At 36.6% G+C, this 19,695-nt stretch overlaps 1 protein-coding gene across 2 annotated transcripts in view; it reads left to right on the forward strand.

Moving 5' to 3' along the window:
• DCP2 (decapping mRNA 2) overlaps nt 1-19,695 on the forward strand; it is a 51,503-nt gene that overhangs the window by 3,557 nt on the left and 28,251 nt on the right. Inside the window, exons 2-4 of one of the 2 annotated variants that reach the window (XM_045446811.1) lie at nt 3,171-3,196; nt 13,997-14,148; nt 19,452-19,579. In XM_045446811.1, the coding sequence (XP_045302767.1) occupies nt 3,180-3,196; nt 13,997-14,148; nt 19,452-19,579 (297 nt within the window). In that variant the 5' untranslated portion in view covers nt 3,171-3,179. The remainder of the gene's footprint in view (nt 1-3,170; nt 3,197-13,996; nt 14,149-19,451; nt 19,580-19,695) is intronic. The other variant, XM_045446810.1, reaches the window with a different exon arrangement.

Below are 19,695 nucleotides of genomic sequence, written 5' to 3' on the forward strand. Positions count from 1 at the left end.
GGAGTTTTTTTTAGAGCCCCTTTAAGAATTAAATGGTGAGGCCACTCCAGTGTTAAAAGGAGAAAGGTATTTTCTGGCAACTAATGTTGCTGCTATTTTGGTAATTGTGTAAGCTAATCAAATACTTCATGCTCATCTTCAGCTTGCCATTTTAGTGTTCAATTCTACTGCAACAGTTTTGTACTAATTGTAGTTCTGCTGATGTTCCATTTGTAGGAAAATTGAAAAGATGACATTTTGTGAGGTCCCATAATTACTGTGGAAAGCATTTTATTTCAGCTTTTACTATATATTGTAGTATACTAGGTATATATAACATATTTTTATTTTATTTTTATTTTACTTTATTATTTTTTTAGTAATCTCTACATCCATATGTAGAACTCATGACCCCAAGATCAAGAGTCACATGCTCCTCCCACTGAGCCAGCCGGGTGCCCCTGCACACACTTTTAAATCTTTAAAACAGGAAAACCATGTACAGGATGAAATTATGAAAGTGTAATTTTCATGTATTAAAGTTTCCTTTGTCTTACAAAGTTTCTTTTTAAGAAAAAAAAATTTATTTTGAGAGAGAGAACCAGTTGGGGAGAGAGGCAGAGAGAGGGAGAGAGAGAATCCCAAGCAGGCATTGTACTGTCAGCATGCGACCGATATGGGGCTCAAGCCTACAAACCATGAGATCGTGACCTGAGCAGGATTGAGAGTTGGACGCTTAACCCACTGAGCCACCCAGGTGCCCCTAAAGTTTCTTAAAGAAGTTAGCTTTTAGCTATTAAAAAGATGTGCTCATGAGTAAGGTTAAAAAAAAAAAAATCGAAGAGTACAGGTGAAGTTATGAAAGAAATGCAACAGCCTCCTTCCCGGCCCCTTTTTATCTCACTCCTGCTCCCTGGGTTTTTACCTGTTTTGTGGTAAATTCTTCTGATAGATACTTCAGTATTTTAAAATATACTTGCACCAGTTTGTTTTATCAACATCGTATGTTAAATTGAGGATTTAGTGCACCTTGGTAGATATTAGGTGATAAGGGTTGAGAGCATCACACAATATTTACATTCCATTTTGTAACCTTGCGAGGGCTGTTACACGCTTTACTGTTGGTTGATTGCAAAAGCTGAACAAGAATAATAGCATTTGTTATATGGAATTGCTATGTACGTATTTTTCACAGTAGAGGCAGGTTTACAATGGCTAGGATTTTGTTTTTTTCCCTCTAGCCATAGTCAGGATCCTTTTGTAAGGGTGTTGAAAGGGAATGCCAGAATGAATTCTCCTTTCTTACATCCTACTAATTGGTCAAAATGCTGCCTTTTACAGTTTTGTCTTTTGGAGAAAGAAGCATGTGCTTTCTTCATAATTCTCTCATTTCTGGCTATTCCTTATTTATTTGTTTATTTATTTAAGATTTTATTTTTGAGTAATCTCTACACCCAATTTATAAATGGGTCTTGAATTTATAATCCCTAGATTAGGAGTCACATGCTGCACTGACTGAACCAGGCAGGTGCCCTTCTGGCATTTCTTGAAGTCCTTCTTTTTTCTTTTTGATTGTCTTTTTATTCTACTTTCAGCTTTTTGCTTCATACTTGGATTATGATTCTCTTGTACATTTTCCTTTCTTCCCCAGCACAACCAGAATAGCTTCCTCCTCTCCATTCTTGTCTGCTCCTTTATTATAGCCTCGGTCTTACCCTCAGTCATACTGTCTATTCTACAAAATTCTTTTTTCCTGGAGAGTGCCCTCTTGGAGACCTCCACCCTTCTAGCCAGTCTGAACTGGTTGTTCCCTAGATTTGCCGAACTACTGGCCTACTAGGATTCCTTTCAAAGCTCTCCCAGGTTGCATTTATTATCTCTTAAATTTCATGTTTTATGCTTTCTTGGTTTTCATTCTTATTTTGCTGGTGCACGTTGAAAAGTAATTTCCTTTGAGAGGATCATTAGGAAGTAAACTTCTGAGTCCTTATAGGACTAAAATGCCTGTTTCTCTTCTCACACGTATGCTCCCAGGTGGTCCGGGGTCCACACTTTGAGTACCTAGGTTGTAGGAGATAACTTCAACTTCCGGGCCTTTTTTTTTTTTTTTTTTTTTTTTTTTTTTTAAGTAGGCTTCACACCCAGGGTGGAGCCCAGTGCGTGGCCTGAACTCATGACCTTGAGATTGAGACCTGAGCTAAGGTCAAGAGTCTTACCCTTAACTGACTGAGCCACTTAGGTGCCTCCAGGGCCAGTTTTTTTTTTTTTTTTTTTAATTTTTTTTTTTTTTTCCAACGTTTATTTATTTTTTTTGGGACAGAGAGAGACAGAGCATGAACGGGGGAGGGGCAGAGAGAGAGGGAGACACAGAATCGGAAACAGGCTCCAGGCTCTGAGCCATCAGGCCAGATGGGGCTCGAACTCCTGGACCGGGAGATCGTGACCTGGCTGAAGTCGGACGCTTAACCGACTGCGCCACCCAGGCGCCCCCAGGGCCAGTTTTTTAATACATGTTTTTCTTTGTCATGCGCCAAATTTTCTTTAGATGTTGGCTGATTTTTGTTGCTGTTTCATATTTAAGATGAGGGTATATAGGAGCTTATTTATTGACAGGCTTCTCTTTTATGTGAGTAGATAGGGTGCTAGCTCTTACATTGGGGATCCTTAAACCAGTGTGTGGGAGTTTTGCTTTGGGGTGCCATTACCCAAACCTATCTGCTAAAGTTAGGAAAGAGCCTTGGGTATTCTTCCCCCTTCCCCCGCTCTTTTGTAGGAGAAACTCCTGACTCCTTTAAAGGAGTGAAAGAAGAGTAGACATTCTTCTATTACATAAGTAGACCTTGCTGTTCCCTTCTCCCTTTTTAAAAATTGAAGTATATGACATAAGGTTACATTAGTTTCAAATGTACAACGTAAGTGATTTGGCAGCTCTGTTATGCTATGCTCCCAAGTCTAGCCACCATCTGTCACCATACAATGCCGTTAAAATAGCATTGACCATATATCCTATGCCATACCTTTTGTCTCTGTGATTGACTCTTTCTAAATTGGAGGCGTGTATCTCCCTCTCCTTTCACCCATTTTGCCCATCCCTGTAATCCCCTCTCCTCTGACAAGCATCAGTTTATTCTCTGTATTTATGGGTCTGTTTCTGTTTTGTTGGCTCATTTGTTTTGTTTGTTTGTTTTTAGATACCAGACATGAGTGAAATCATTCGGTATGTGTCTTTCTCTCACTTACTTCACTTGGTGTAATACTCTCTAGGTGCATCCATGTTTTCTCAAATGGCAAGTTCTCATTCTTTTTTATGACTCAGTGATACTCCACTGTGTATATATGCATATATGTGTATCTATATCTATCTATCTATCTATCTATGTATCTTTATCCATTCATTTATTGATGGACACTTAGGTTGCTTCTGTATCTTGGCTATTGTAAATAATGCTGCAATAAACATAGGGGTGCGTATATCTTCTTGAATTAGTGTTTTTGTTTTCTTTTGGTTAATACCCAGTAGTGGAATTAACAGATCATATCGTATTTCTGTTTTTTAATTTTTTGAGAACTCTTGATATTGTTTTCCACAGTGGCTGCACCAATGTAAATTCTCACCAACAATCACGTGGGTTTCTTTTTCTCCTTGCCAACAGTTGTTATTTCTTATCCTTTGGTTGTGGCCATTGTGAGATCTCATACTATCTCAGGTATGAGATGATATCTCATGGTTTTGATTTGCATTTCCCTAGTAATTAGTAATGTTGAGCATCTTTTCATGTGTCTCTTTGCCATCTGTATGTCTATGGAAAAATACCTATTCAAGTCCTCTTTTGTTTTTAATTGGATTATTTGTTTTTTGATGTTGTGTAAGTTCTTTATATATTTTGGCTATTAACCCTTTATTGGATATATCATTTGGGAATATCTTCTTCCAATTAATAGGTTGCATTGTTGTTTTGTTGATGGTTTCCTTTGCTGTGCTAAAGCTTTTTATTTTGGCGTAGTCCCAATGGTTTATTTTTTGCTTCTGTTTTCTTTCCTGAACAGACATACCCAGAAAAATGTTGCTAAGTTGGATGTCAAAGAAATTACTGCCTGTGTTTTCTTCTGGGAGTTTTATGGTTTCATGTTTTACATTTAGATCTTTAGTCCATTTTGAGTTAATTTATGTGTGTGGTGTTAGAAAGTGGTCCAGTTTCATTCTTTTGCAGTTGGATGTCCAGTTTTACCTGCACCATTTATTGAAGAGACGATCTTTTCCCCATATGTGTTCTTGGATCCTTTGTTGTAGATTAATTGGCCACAGAAACGTGGGTTTATTTCTGGGCTCTCTGTTCCATTGATCTGCATGTCTAGTTTTGTGTAGTACCATAGTGCGAGTGGGGGAGAGGGACAGAGGAGAGAGAGAATTCCACTCAGTGTGGAGCCCATAACCCTGGGATCATGACGTGAACTGAAGTCACGAGTAAGATTCTCAACCAAATGAGCCACCCAGACACCCCAGTCCTGTACTATTTTGATTATAGCTTTGTGGTATATCTTGAAATCTGGGATTGTGATACCTCCGTCTGTATTCTTTATCAAGAAAGCTTTGGCTATTTGGGGTCTTTCGTAGTTCCATACAAATGTTAGAATTATTTGTTCTACTTCTGTAAAAAATGCTATTGGTATTTTGGTAGGAGTTGCGTTAAATCTGTAGATTGCTTTGGGTAGTATGGACATTTTAACAATATTCTTGTAATCCATGAGCATGGAATGTCTTTCCATTTGTGTTGTCTTCAATTTTTTTCATCAGTGTTTTATAGTTTTCAGATTATAGGTCTTTTACCTCCTTGGTTAAGTTTATTCCTAGATAATTTATTCTTTTTTGGTGCAGTTGTAAATGAGCTTGTTTTGTTATTCTACTTCATTATTGGTGTATAGAAATGCAATAGATTACTGTATATTAATTTTGTATCCTGTAACTTTGCTGAATTCATTCATTATTTCTAATAGTCTTTTTTTGTGTGGAATTTTTAGTTTTTTGTGTATAGTATCGTATCTGCACACAGTGACAGTTTTACTTCTTAGCAATTTTGATGCCTTTTTATTTCTTTTTCTTATCTGCTGCAGCTAAGCCTTTCAGTACTATGTTGAGTAAGTGGCAAGAATGGACATATCCTTGTCTTGTGTGCCTGATACTAGAAGAAAAGCTGTCAGTTTTTCACCATTGAGTATGATGTTAGCTGCGGGTTTGTTATATGTGGTCTTTATTATGTTGAGGTATGCTTTTTCTAAACCCACTATTTTGAGATTTTTTTTTTTAATTTTTAATGTTTATTTTTGAGAGAGAGAGAGAGAGAGAGACAGAGTGTGAGCAGGGGAGGAGCAGAGAGAGAGGGAGACACAGAATCTGAAGCAAGCTTCAGGCTCTGAACTGTCAGCACAGAGCCCAACATGGGGCTCGAACTCACGAACCACGAGATTATAACCTGAGCTGAAGTTGGTCGCTTAACCAACTGAGCCACCCAGGTGCCCCTGTTTTGAAAGTTTTTATCATGATCGGATGTTGAATTTTGCCAAATTTTTTTTTTTTGTATCTGTTGAGATGCTCATATGATTTTTATTCTTCATTATATTAATGCAGTGTATCTTGATTGATTTGTGTATATTGACCCATCTTAGCATCCCAGGAATAAATCTCAATTGATAGTAGCGACTGATCCTTTTAATATATTGTTGCGTGCAGTTTGCTCATGTTTTGTTGAGGTTTTTTACATCAGTGTTTATCAGGGATATTGGCCTGCAGTTTTCTTCTTTTGTAGCGTCTTTGTCTAGTTTTGGTATCAGTGTAATGCTGGCCTTGGAGAATGTACTTGGAAGTTTTGTTTCCTTTTGCACTTTTTGGAATGGTTTGAGGCGAATAGGTATTAACTCTTTAAATGTTTGGTGGCATTCACTTGTGAATCCATCTGGTCCTGGACTTTTGTTTGTTGGGAGTTTTTTTGATTACTGATTCAGTTTTGTTACTAGGAATCAAGTCTATTCAGATTTTCTGTTTCTTCCTGATTCACTTTTAGAAAATTGTATGTTTCTAGGAATTTATCCATTTCTTCTAGGTTGTCCAATTTGTTGGCATATAATTTTTTATAGTAGTCTCTTATAATCATTTGTATTTCTGTGGTGTCCATTCTTCTCTTTCGTTTCTGATTTATTTTACTTGGGTCTTTTTTCTTTTTCTCTTGATGAGTCTAGCTAAAGGTTTATCATTGTTTATCTTTTCGAAGAACCAGCTCTTGGTTTCATTGATCTTTTCTGTGTTTTGTTTTTGTTTTTGTTTTTGTTTTTTTAGGTTCTATATCATTTATTACTGCTCTGATCTTTATTATTTCCTTTTTTCTACTAACTTTGGCCTGTTCTTTTTTTAGTTTCTTTAGGTGTAAGATTGAGATTTTTCTTGTTTCTTAAGGCAGACCTGTATTGCTATAAATTTCCTTCTTACAGCTGTTTTTGCTGCATCTCAAAGATTTTGGACTGTTGTGTTTTCACTGTCATTGGCCTCCATGTATTTTTTTTTATTTCCTCTTTAATTTCATTTGCCCATTGGTTGTTTAGTAGCATGTTGTTTAGTTCACATGTGTTTTTCTTTTTCTTTTTTTTCTTGTAATTGAGTTCTAGTTTTATACTGTTGTGGTTGGAAAAGATGCATGATATGATGTCAATCTTCTTAAATTTACTGACACTTGTTTTGTAGCCTAATGTGTGATCCATCCCAGGGAATGTTTCATGTGTACTTGAAAAGAATGTGTATTCTGTTGTCTTAGTATGGAATATTCTGTATATATCTGTTAAGTCCATTTGGTGTAACGTGTCAAAGACATGTTTCCTTACTGATTTTCTTTGTCTGGATGATCTATCAGTTGATGTTAAAGTGGGGTGTTCAGGTCCCCTGCTATTACTGTATTACTGTCAGTTTCTTTCTCTATGTCTGTTAATAATTGTTTTATGTATTTAGGTGCTTCAGGGTTGGGTACATAGGTATTTACCATTGCATATCCTCTTTTTTGTATTGATCATTTTATCATTAAGTAATTCCCTTTGTCTCTTGTTACAGTATTTGTTTTGAGATCTGTTTGGTTTAATATAAGTATTGCTGCTCTGGTGGTGTTTTGTTGTTCTTGTTTTTGTTTGTTTCTTTTTTTTCTTTTTCTTCCTTTCTTTTTTTTTTTTTTGCTGCTTCCATCTGCATGGAATATCTTTTTCCATCTCATCACTCAGTCTGTATGTGTCTTTAAGGTCTGAGGTGAATCTTTTCTAAACGGCCTATTGCTGGGTCTTGTTTTTTATCCATTCTGTCACCCTGTGTCTTTTGTTTGAAGCATTTAGACCACTTACATTTAAAGTAATTGTCAATAGGTGTATACTTATGACACGATGTTACGTGTTTTCTGGTTATGTAGTTCTTGTCTGTTCCTTTCTTCTTTTGCTCTTGTATTGATGAGTTTCTTTGCTGCTATACTTGGTTTGCTTTTTTATTTTTTGTGTATCTATTATAGGTTTTTGGTGTGAAGTTACCGTGAGATTAGTATATAACATCTTAAATATGTAGCAGTCTATATTAAAGTTGATGGTCACTTAAACTTGAACACATTCTAAAAGAATTTCATTTTTACCAACCCTCCATGTTTTATGTATATGTTGTCATATTTTACATCTTTTTGTGAGTCACCTTAACTAATTGTTTAGATATAATTGATTTGACTGTTTCTTTCATTTAACCTTCATATTAGCTTTATAATTGCTTACTACCCTTATTGTATATTAGCTTTTATTCATGAATTTTTTTCTATTCATAATTTTCTTTTAATTATAGCTTTTTCTTTCCCACTTAATGAAGTCCCTTTAATGTTCCTTAAGGCTGGTTTAGTGGTGATGAACTCCTTTCACTTTTGTGTGGGTAACTGTTTATCTCCTCTTCAATTCTGAATAGTAATCTTGCTGGGTAGATCATTCTTCTTTGCAGTTCTTTCCTTTCAGCATTTTGAATATATCATGCCACTCCTTTCTGGCCTGCAAAATTTTCGCTGGAAAATTAGCTGATAGATTTGTGGGATATTCCTTGTACATGACTATTTGCCTCTTTCTTTCTGCTTTTAAAACTTAAAATTTTTAGTCTTTGACATTTTAATTATTATGTGTCATGGTATAGAACTCTTTGGGTTCATCTTTCTCTCCTTTTGGGACTCCTTCTAATACAAATGTTTGTTTGCTTGATGTTATCCAAGAGATCTCATAACCTATCCTGTATTTTTTCTTTTTTTACTGTCCAGCTTGGGTACTTTCCATTATCCTATTTTTCAAATTGCTGCTCCTGTATCTTCTAATTTTTTTAAGCTTATTTATTTATTTTGAGAGAGAATGTGCATATGGGAGCAAGCAGGGAAGGGGCAGAGAGAGAGTGAGAGAGAGAAAATCCCAAGCAGGCTCTGTACCCGTGGGATTCTTTACTTGAGGCTTTAACCCATGAACCGTGAGGTCATGACCTCAGCTAAAATCAAGAGTTGGATGTTTAACCCTCTGAGCCACCCAGGTGCCCCTTCTAATGATTTTTGTTTTTTTAAACACTCAGGCCTTTTTTTTTTTTTTTTTTTTTCTTTTTCCCGAGAGAGAGAGAGAGAGAGAGAGAAGGAGAGGGGCAGAGGGAGAGAGAAAGAGAATCTTAAGCAGGCTTCACACTCTGTGGGATGTCCTGGCATGTTTCTCCTTTTTCTTAACTCCCTTTTCCAGTTGACCTTTCTTCACTTGGGGCTTTTCTGGGTTGGGATGGGAATGAAATTGGATTTCTTTGTGCTATGCACTTTTTGCCACATTTTAGATTGTGGTTAGTGTCTAGAAACTTTACTAGAAATGAAAATTTCTATTTAAAGATAGTAGGTTGTACATAGACATCTACTCCACTAAAAGAGTAAAGTTTAAAAATTCTTAAGTACATAAAACCACAAGAAAAGGAAGAATGGGTAAAAGGATGAGCAACAAAATTTTGGAACTATAAAGCAAAAAGGAATACTCTATATGACTTAGTAGATCTAATAGACCTGAATGAGAGTGGTGTAATAGTGTCAATCTATTCTAAAATAAGAATATTGAAAAATGGAAGAAGTGAATTTATATATCCTGTGTACATATATATACACATATATATCCTGAAAGCCCTCAGCCTTCTTCTGTTCTGCTCCTAGAATGTGGCAGCTTGTCCTTTACTCTCCCAAATCTGACATTGGAAGATTCTTTAGGTGATTTGACTAGCTCGTGAGGAAAGACTTAATGACACTGACATTGGTTCCCCAATTAAATGGCTCAGCCTGATCACTTACCTTAAATGATGCCTTATAGTTTGATAAGCCTTCTAAATAGCTTTGTGGCCTTTCACTTAAATATGGATATCTGACATAGGCTTCTTAACATTAAAAGGTAGAGTTTAAAGCTCAAAGAGAAGAAAAGCAACTGGGAGCAAGCAAACTATGCAGATAGAAGAAAATATAAACTATATTGATCTCCTTAGAGAGGTAGATTTTTACAATCATGGAATAACAGGATAATCTATAAAAGCGTAATTTAAACAAGGATAGCACTTGGAAATTAAAAATATGAGAGCAGAAACAATCTTAATAGATGGTTTGCAAGATACAGTTAATAATGTTCCTCAGAAGGTTGGGGTGGGGGGCAGAGGAGGAATCAGAGGTAGGAAATATCAGAGGAGAGTAAAGAATCATGAGGATCAGTCCATGAGGTCCTTCAGCACTGAGGGATGTGAATTTCCAAAGAAGCAAGGTCCATTCATTGGCCAGTGCAGTAGATGAAAAATAGACAGCTGGGAAATTTCGTAATACTGGGGACAGAAGGAAGAACCTAGAAGCTTCCAGACTGAAAAAAAATAGACAAATCTGAAATGCTTTGTCTTCTCACCATCAAAATTGGAGGCAGGTGGGAGACAGCACTGTCTTCAAAATGATTTCCAGCCTAGAATTCTTTATCCAGCCTGTCAGCTCTGAGGATAACGATATTTTCAGATGTACAGTATCTCAGTACTTATCCCCCTTGCATCCTTCCTTCAGAAGGTTTGGGAGGGTATACTTCATGAAAAGAATAAAGAAAATTGAGGAAGACAGGATATAGGAATCCTGGACTCTGTAGGGTAGAGGCATGGGGAACCATAGGATGCTAGTAAGAGGACAGTGTAGTATGATAGATGTGTATCAGCTGTAGATGATAAGCAGCCGATTGGAACAGATGAGAGGGCTCAACGATAGTCTTGGAGATGAAACTGATGTGTCTGAATTAACATTTGAGAAAAAAATTTAGGAAACTAGTGGAAGGTTGAATTAGTGATAGGGATGATATAGAGAAAATGAAGCAAATGCAATGATAAGACATTAATTATGGGAAGAACAAAGAATTGTGCAGGAAAGAAAAAGTAATCCTAGCTTACCACATGGCTTAATTGTGAATTGCATTTACAGAATCATAATAATGTAAAGACTGAGTGCTCATCTAACTCTGGTTATCACTGGGAATGATTTTCCCCCCTTTAGGGGACATTTGCATTACCTGGAGATCTTTTTAGCTGTTATATCTTGGTGGGGAGTGCTAATGAGTAGAGGCTAGGGATGCACTGAACATCATGCAGTGCACAGGAAAGCTCTTCTCAACATAGACTTCTCTTCTTCAAAATGTCAGTAGTGCTGAAGTTGACATCCTAACCAAAATTGTGATACAGTTTTGTTGGGTGGATGGAGAGATGAGAAGGGTGTGTAGAATGGGAGTGGGAATGGAGTTAATTCCATAATGGAAGTCAGTAGAAAATGCCCCAAACTGAGCAAATAATAAATGTCTAGAGTGTTTTAGGGATGTGTTAAGTTAAATAAAATCAGATACAAAATTAGTTTTTTGCAGTGCTGTTTATCCTGTTTTACCACCTAGTGGTCATTCTTAGATGTGGGCAGTGGTCTGATATAGTTCAGTTCACAAAGTTGGTGGTTTGCTGTTCGTAGTCTAATCCAAGCTTGTGCAGTTTGGGATTGAGCCTCAGTTTGTAAACAATTTCCTGGGGCCATTTTCCTGAGCTGCTTCTCTTTAGCTATTTCCCTGATACTTACTGGCTCTTTAGGTCTATCCTTTTGGTCCTTTAGTCAGAAGCCACTCTGGCACACACTTCATGTGTCTCTGCTCACGTCTGAGACCAAGTGGCTGAAGGTTAGAATTAAAAAAAACCAGTGAACATTAGCCCTACTCTCCTGGGAGCACATAGCTCTTGCGATTCAAGAGAAAGTTTCCTGTGCCTTAGAGTTTTAGCCTCTGTGGGTCTCTGTTACACTATTGCTGCCACCTCTAACCATGATGGCATTGCTTGTGGGCTGGGGCATGGGAGAATGGAGAACAGAAAAAGAAAACCCTACTCTCTGCAAGAGTTAGACTCCTCTCTTGACCCTTGAGGCTTGACCCTAGAGGGCTTCTGGGGCTCTCTCTTTCCCAGCTGGTGCTCACTTCTAACCCCCAGTCCGGCCAGGCGACACTAGAGGGTGGAAAAATGGTAAATTCACTTCAGATACTGTCCTCCCCAGTCTTCCTGCTACTGTTTACTTTTTACAGTCTTCAAGTAGCTGCTGTATGCTTTTTTTTAATCCAGGTTTGATAGTGACATTTTATGGGAGGGACAGAGTGTGCTTGTTCCATCTAACCAGAATAGGACCTACGTAAGCATTTAAAAGATAAATTGTAACTATCAGTATGTCATTCTCAATGTATATGTCAAACAATTTGCTAGACTATAGGAATAAAAACAGGGAAAGATAGGGTACATTATCTCAGTGAACTACTTTAGAGGAGTTTGTGGACAGTGATAGTAAACGCCAGATAATTGTAAAGGAGTTGGGAGTCTCAGAGATTATATAAATCTGTTCAGAGGAGTCTGGTGTATCTACATAAGAGGGGTAATGTTTGTAAGTCATGAAGGATGAATTAGGAGTTTGCTAGGTGGACAAGGGAAAGGAAGTAGATATAGTAGATAGATGACAATTTAAGATATTTCTAAGAATTTGGTATCCCTGGGTATAAAGAGCCCCTTAAAGTAATCCAAGAGGTTATGCAGGTGAGTAGGAATCAGATCTTGAGTGCCATCTAGAAGAGTTTGGATTTTTTTATTTTAGATAATGCCACCGGGATTGCATGTTACACATTTTGTTCCTGGTGTATGTGCAGTTTAAGCTCCTTTTCCCCATAGTTTTTCTGTATTGAAATATAGGTTAATTGTACCTACATTCGTCTTACCATTTACTTATTTATTCCCTTATTGGAATGTTACATTATTTTTATAATTTAAAAGCATGTTTTTTGAACATGAACAAAAAAGGTTGATTTGAACCTTGGAAACAAGCAAAATTATTTGCTAGTGAATAGTGTGAGTGATCAAATTGTCAATAACTAATTCTTAATTTTTAAAAATAACTTAAAAACCTTTGGATTTTGGGGTGCCTGGGTGGCTCAGTTGGTTAAGTGTCTCACTTTTGCTCAGGTCATGATCTCATGGTCCATGGGTTCAAGCCCCACATCAGGCTCTGTGCTGACAGCTTGGACCTGGAGCCTGCTTCAGATTCTGTGTCTGCCTCTCTCTCTCCCCACTCACGTTCTGTCTCTCTCTCTCAAAAATAAATAAATATTAAAAAATTTAGGGGCGCCTGGGTGGCTTGGTCGGTTAAGCGTCCAACTTCGGCTCGGGTCATGATCTCAGAGTCTGTGAGTTCAAGCCCCGCGTCGGGCTCTGTGCTGGCAGCTCAGAGCCTGGAGCCTGTTTTCAGATTCTGTGTCTCCCTCTCTCTCTGCCCCTCCCCTGTTCATGCTCTGTCTCTCTCTGTCTCAAAAATAAATAAACGTTAAAAAAATAAAATAAAAAAATAAATTTAAAACAACCAATGGATTTCTTTTTTGTAGTTCAATCTGTCTCTCCAAGGCATTTCCAAAAAATTCTATGCAGTGGAAGAAGTAATGGGTGGTTGCTTAAGGAGTGCCGTGAATCCCATTCACTTAGATTTTTAAATTCTGACTTCTTAACAGAAATAGAGGTTTATTGTCTCAGTCACATGTATATGTAATATAGTGTATATTTATGCTGTATATATAAAATATGTCCCCACCTTCCTTCAAATGTACTTGGAAAAGATAATTTAGGATTTTAAAAAGTGAGTATACTTTAAAAAGTTATTTTAAACGTACGTTTTAAGAGGTATTTTGAGCTCCAGTTCTGCAGATGGGGGTCTTTGAGAAGTGTAGTCTGTTAATTAAACAAGAGTTGATTTCTTGTCGCTTTGTAATACTTTAAACAAGAAGATTAAGCAGCTAACATCTTACCTATTTGAATGAATGAATATATTTGTACATCATATGCTGTGGCACCAGGGTGGCTCAGTCGGTTAGGCGTCCGACTCTTGATTTCAGGATTGTGGTTATGATCGCAGGATTGTAGGATCAAGCCCTATGTCAGGCTCTGTGCTGTCAGTGTGGAGCCTGCTTGGGACTCTCTCTCCCTCTCCCTCTCCTTTGTCCCTCCCCTGCTTGCATGCACGCTCTTGCTCTCGGGCTCGCGCGCGCGCTCTCTCTCTCTCTCTCTCTCTCAGCAAAAAAAAACAATGCTTTTTTTTTTTTTAAATGTTACCAGTCATGGGAGGAAATCCTAGTGAACGTTGTTTCCTTGCTCCCTTTATTTTGTTAACAAAGGGTAAATGGCCTCTTAAAAATACTCTATTATGAATGAGATAACTGTGAAAAACTTTTTTCAGGCTTCTCTTCCTTGTGCAGCATTGGTGGTAGAGTGGTGAGCATAGCTGCCTTCCATCCAGACTCCTCTTCCCTACAGTAATGCTTCCAAATTTTCCTTCCTTGATCAGCACTTGGTCCCTTTTTTATGTTGGTGATTAAAGCAGTTCAGTAGGTTAAATTCGTTATGGTTTGTAAATGTAATTTTAATGTTTTTTGTTTTTGACAGCCGATTTATTTTGCATATTCCCAGCGAGGAAAGAGACAATGCTATCCGAGTGTGTTTTCAGATTGAACTTGCCCATTGGTTTTACTTGGATTTCTACATGCAGAACACACCAGGATTACCTCAGTGTGGGATAAGAGACTTTGCTAAAGCTGATATCCTTTTTTTTTTACTATAATGACTGTCTTTCATTATTGCTAATAAAATATTTTAGTACAGATTTCCTTTTGCTTGTCTTTGAGATTTAAAACTTACTAGATAACTATACTTGGTTTCTAAAAGTTGTCAATATAAATAGTAGACACAATTTAATAGTATATTTATTTTTATCTAGAGGACCCTTTGAAATAATGCAGTGATTGTTAGAATTAAATTTGATTTTCTCTTTCAGAAATAACTACCCTATTTCTAGAACTGACCTCTGTTTTTACTTTGTTCTTGCTGTTCCATTTAACTAGATGATCTTTAATCAAATCACTACCTTTTGGGGATAGAAATTGTTAAATAATTATTGAATATTTAATATGTTAAAAGCAATGATTTTAGTTTTGTGGCAAATACAAAGAAGTCCTTGCTTTCAAAGTTTTTTTTTCCCCATTTACAAATAAGATAGAAGGTTGTCAGTTTATTAGTTATAAAAGATACATATGAAAATTTAAGATTATAAAAGAAGCTGTTAGAAGGCAAAAAAATTGGTGAATTGCTAATGGTCCCAATATTAATGTGTTTAGAATTCAGAGATTTTTTAGGCAAAGCTATATTTGTAAGGGAATGTAGGATTTTATAAAGAGCTAGGAGTGGGTAGTATATTCCAGGTAAAGAAAAGGATTGAGCAAAATTGGAGAGTTGGAAAGAATAAGGGATACCATAGGAAGTAAATTAGTATATATTGAACAGACAATTCTTATGGGAAGATAGTAGGGAATAGGGATGGGAGGTATGTAGGGGGGATTTGTGGGTTCTTAGATCTTGAGCCAAAGTGGTTTTTATTCTGTAGGTCATTGTTTTTAACTGTAAATCATGTATTCGAATGGAATTGTAACCACAAGTTCACTGTACTGTGCTAGAGTTGGAGGAAGAATGGAAATAACTCTTGTCCTCAGCTCCTAGCTATCATTCTCCTTGAGCTCCATGAAATATGGGTCAGCCCTGCCCCAGGTCTCTGCAGAAAATGGATGAAACACTTTGTTCTAGATCATTGGTAACCATAAAAATTTTTTAAATTTTTGATCAAGGCTGAGGAATATTATGCAAATCTTTTGAAATGGTATTCAAGAAGACTTAGTTGGCAGGAGAGCTTAAACCATAGGGTGGGCTGTCACATTACTTGAGATACGGAGCATTAAGGTCTTGAACCATAGAGGGACTACAAAGAAAAGACTGAAGAGACATTTCAGTGGCAGAAATGATCAGGCTGTTTGACTGATTAAATAATGGAGAAGTAAATGAAGAATCAAAGGGGGATAGAACTGCTATTGAACCCTATCTTTGTTAAAGACTTGATCATAGGTTCTGTGGAGAAATTATGGAGAACTTCACTTTTAAGAAGCTGTGATCTAGTTATAGAAACATGATCAAAACAGGCAAATCTGCTTCTGTGATCTATTTTGCATGGACTTAGGGTTCTACCAGAACAACTTTACATACTTTGGGGTTCTAGGCAAGATTTTGTGTGTGTATGCACATGAGTTTTAAACTTCCCTTGCTAATAATTAAAAAAAAAAAAAAAGCCCAAAACTTTGTTTTGTTATGTTTATTCAGTTGTATGGAGAAAAGCCTTTCTTGCTAACGTGATAGATTTCATTAAATAAGTGAGTGTTTACTCCATGCCAGGCATTATGTAGTGAACAAAGTGGTCTCAGTCCCTGTCTTCAAGATGAAAGGAAGTTTTTAGTGCAGTATGGTAAGTTACGATAGGGTACTACTGAAGGGCATAGAGTAAAAGTTGATAACATAAGTTCTGGAGCCACTTTACTTGGGTTAGGGTCCCATCTTTGCCATTTACTTGCCATGCGACCTTGGGCAAATTGTGGAGCTTTTCTGTACCTTTGTTTTCTTTTTTATAAATTGTGTATAGCCTTGGGATTTTTCTTCAGTAAGTGCTCAGCAAGGTCAGTATAGAATGGGCATCCTGGATTTTCTCCTGGGTTAAAGTTTTGCTTAGGGATCTACATTCAGAGAACAGTGGGGCAAAGGAATTTTGGAAATTGCTAAGAGATTGATTAAAATGATAAGCCATATTGTTTAGGGAAGAAAATAAAAGCAGGAGGAGGGTGCTAATGCAGACAAATGAATATAGTCAAGATCAATGTACAATAATGGTATAATGTGAGTTAATTAGAAGAATGCTGTAGAAAGTTATGGTCATGATGTTTTATTTCAGGCAAATTGCGGGAATAGTTTTAGTGATAGCAAGGTCCAGAATGTTGCTATGGGAATTGGTCTGAGAAGTGGGAATGGATAGGACAAGGAATACAAGGAACTGAGGCTAGAGCTTGAGAGGAGTTGTCCATGAGGAAATTTGTATCATTATCATTAATTGTATCAAGATATCATTATCTTGATAATGGCAGGATTTTGGAGGACGATTACTGTCTAAATGATGATTCTACCTAGAACAGATTTTTCATGTATTTGCAAAAATGTTAGTATAAGAAGAGTACTTAAGAAAAATTCACTAGATTATTAAAAAAAAAGATTATATGTATTCTATATTCTTGTAAGAATATATTACAACTGGGCATGTGCTTCAAATTTTTACTTTAATCAGTATAACCTCTTAACTACCGTTGACCCATGAACAATGTGGGGATTAGGAGTCCTGACCTCTGTGTAGTGTGAAGTCTGTGTATAACTTTGACTCCCCAAAACTTAACTGCTAATAGCCTACTGTTGACCAGAAGCCTTACCAGAAAAATAGCCAATAAACACGTGTTTTGCATGTGACATGTATTATATACTGTATTCTCACAATAAAGTAACTAGAGGAAAGAAAACATTAGAAAGATTCTTTTCAGTGTTCTAAGTATATCTTGAACTGTAGTTGGTTCAGTCAACTCATTTTGTGGTGGTTTTGGGGTAGAAAAAAATGAGTAAATGGAAAATGTAAATAGTAGTCAGTTGATTTATAATTTCTCTTGTTAAATCTTTATTTTTTGTTTTTTTTTTTAAAGTTTAATGGGTAGAAAAGTAAGATAACACTAATTTATGGACATGGTGATGCACCTTGCAGTTATTAGGAACACTGTAGGAAGAGGAAAGAGGAAGAACTGCATAAGTATCTTCCTCTCTGAACTATTAGGAGTTCTTTCTGCTTCGTGCATACTTTTGTTTTTCTATGGTAAAAATTTTATTGGAAGAAATAAACATTTATTTAAGATGTATACTTAAGATTCAAAAAAAAACCTGTGATGACTTTAATCTTTATTTATTTTTGACAGACAGGAGAGACAGAGCATGAGCAGGGGAGGGGCAGAGAGACGGAGACATAGAATCTGAATTAGGCTCCAGGCTCTGAGCTGTCAGCACAGAGCCCAACGCAGGGCTTGAACTCACGAGCCGTGAGATCATGACCTAAGCCAAAGTCAGATGCCCAACCGACTGAGCCACCCAGGCACCCCAAACCTGTGATGACTTTAAAACATATAAGAGGTTTTACTAAACGTATAAAGCCAGACTATTATTGGGAAGTACCTTTCCAGAATGTTGGCAGGCTTGTATAGAATGAAAGGGTTAATGTTATATCCAAGCTTTGTCCTTTTTTCTCCCTTCCCCAATTAAAGGCATTTATGCTGAGATTCTATTATAGTGAGATTATATTGTAGATTGTATATTGAGGTTAACCTAGTATCTGTCTTTTGATTACAGTGTTGTCCTAGATGGTTGACTTCTTTGGGCTCTTTGAGGGCCTCTGTAGTTTTTACTACAACTCTAAAAACCAAAACAGATTGATTGATCTATTTATTTATTTATTTATTTATTTATTTATTTATTTAAATATTTGTTTACTTTTGAGAGAGAGAGAGACAGAGAGACAGAGTGTGAGTGGGGGAGGGGCAGGGAGAGAGGGAGACACAGAATCCAAAGCATGTTCCATGCTCTGAGCTGTCAGCACAGAGCCCGATGCGGGGCTTGAACCCATGAACCGTGAGATCATGACCTGAGCCAAAGTCGGATACTTAACCAACTGAGCCACTCAGGTGCCTGAAAACAGATTTTTTAAATAAAAAGCTATAGAACTTATCAAATTGTTTTCATAAAATAAATTTAATACGATTTTTTTTTTAAATCAACTGTCAGTCACAGTGTGCATATAGTGCTTCTTTGAGGGTATTTTGATGTGCCTGTACTAACCAGTTTTTCCACCACCTTTCTTTGCTATATATCTGTTAATGAAACCTTCCTTTCTATATTATGCTAGCTATATTCCTTTCTATATTATGCATCATTTGACCTTAATACATCATTTGAATATTAGTTTCCTCCATTTTTAGTAGACCACAGCAGTAAGTAGTACTAGTACCAATATGGTCTCTGAAATCACGTAGTACTTGATATATGTGGTCATCCAAATGATTGAAAGTATGCTCATATTACCTGTTTTTAGGTTAACATCAAAATAAAAACAATAAATGTGTTCATAAAGGACTTGAGGACCCTTAAGAATACATCCTTGGTTTGAGAAACACTGTCATAACAAATATCTTTTCCCACACTTTCCATAATTAACAGTGTTGTAGTGATGAGGCATTTGATAGAGTAGAGTATTGGAAGCCTCAACATCTACTTTACAGGTTTAGGTTTTATCTACTTAAAAAATAAAAAATATTTTACTCTGCCCAGTATGGGGGGCAGGGCATGCCCAGTTTCTTTTGAAATAGGCTATACTTAATGCCCAGATTTACTTTTCTCTATAATTCTTAGTAATTCCTCATCTTAAAAATGTTTTTAATTATAAAACTAGTCAATACATGTGCATGGTGAAGACATTCAACAGTAGAGAATAGTGGTATACATCATCCCTAGTTCTCCTTCCCAGAGGTAACCACTTTTACTTGTTTTGGTGGTTTCTACCTTTCACCAATGTATGTATACTGTACTTCTGTTTCTTGTGATCAGTTTTAGTATTTGTTGACTCCTGATGTGGTGAATTTGACTCACTTAATGAGAAGTATTTGAGATGTTCACATGGCCCTGAATTTGTGTTAGCATAGAGCTCTAAGACTGACGATGCAAATCTTACTTGATTTGTGTCCAGCTGAATGCAGAAGCTAGCAATGACTTTTTCAGGAGAAAACAAAGAGGGGAGGGGTAGTGACCAAGAAGGAGGAACAAAACTTAGGTGAAGATTTGAGTAATTTCATATAAAATTCATAGTTGATTTAAATAGGTTTCTTTTTATATATAAGTACTCAAGCTATATTTAGAGAGAAAGTAGCTTCCTTAACACTATGTATACTCTTCAGTCACTGTCCATTTTTGCTGCCTCAAGGTGAAGATGTGGAAAAAATTTTGGATGAATGGAAGGAATATAAAATGGGAGTACCAACATATGGTGCAATTATTCTTGATGAGACACTTGAAAATGTGAGTGTAATAAAAGATTTTTAGTGCAATCATCACCTGTTTTCATCATAAATAAAATGTATGTGCTATTTATATAATGTTCTGAACTGAGGTTTGAAAATAGACTTTTAGTGCTG

This window comes from Leopardus geoffroyi, chromosome A1 (genome assembly GCF_018350155.1).
Source record: "Leopardus geoffroyi isolate Oge1 chromosome A1, O.geoffroyi_Oge1_pat1.0, whole genome shotgun sequence".
Classification (NCBI taxonomy): domain Eukaryota; kingdom Metazoa; phylum Chordata; class Mammalia; order Carnivora; family Felidae; genus Leopardus; species Leopardus geoffroyi.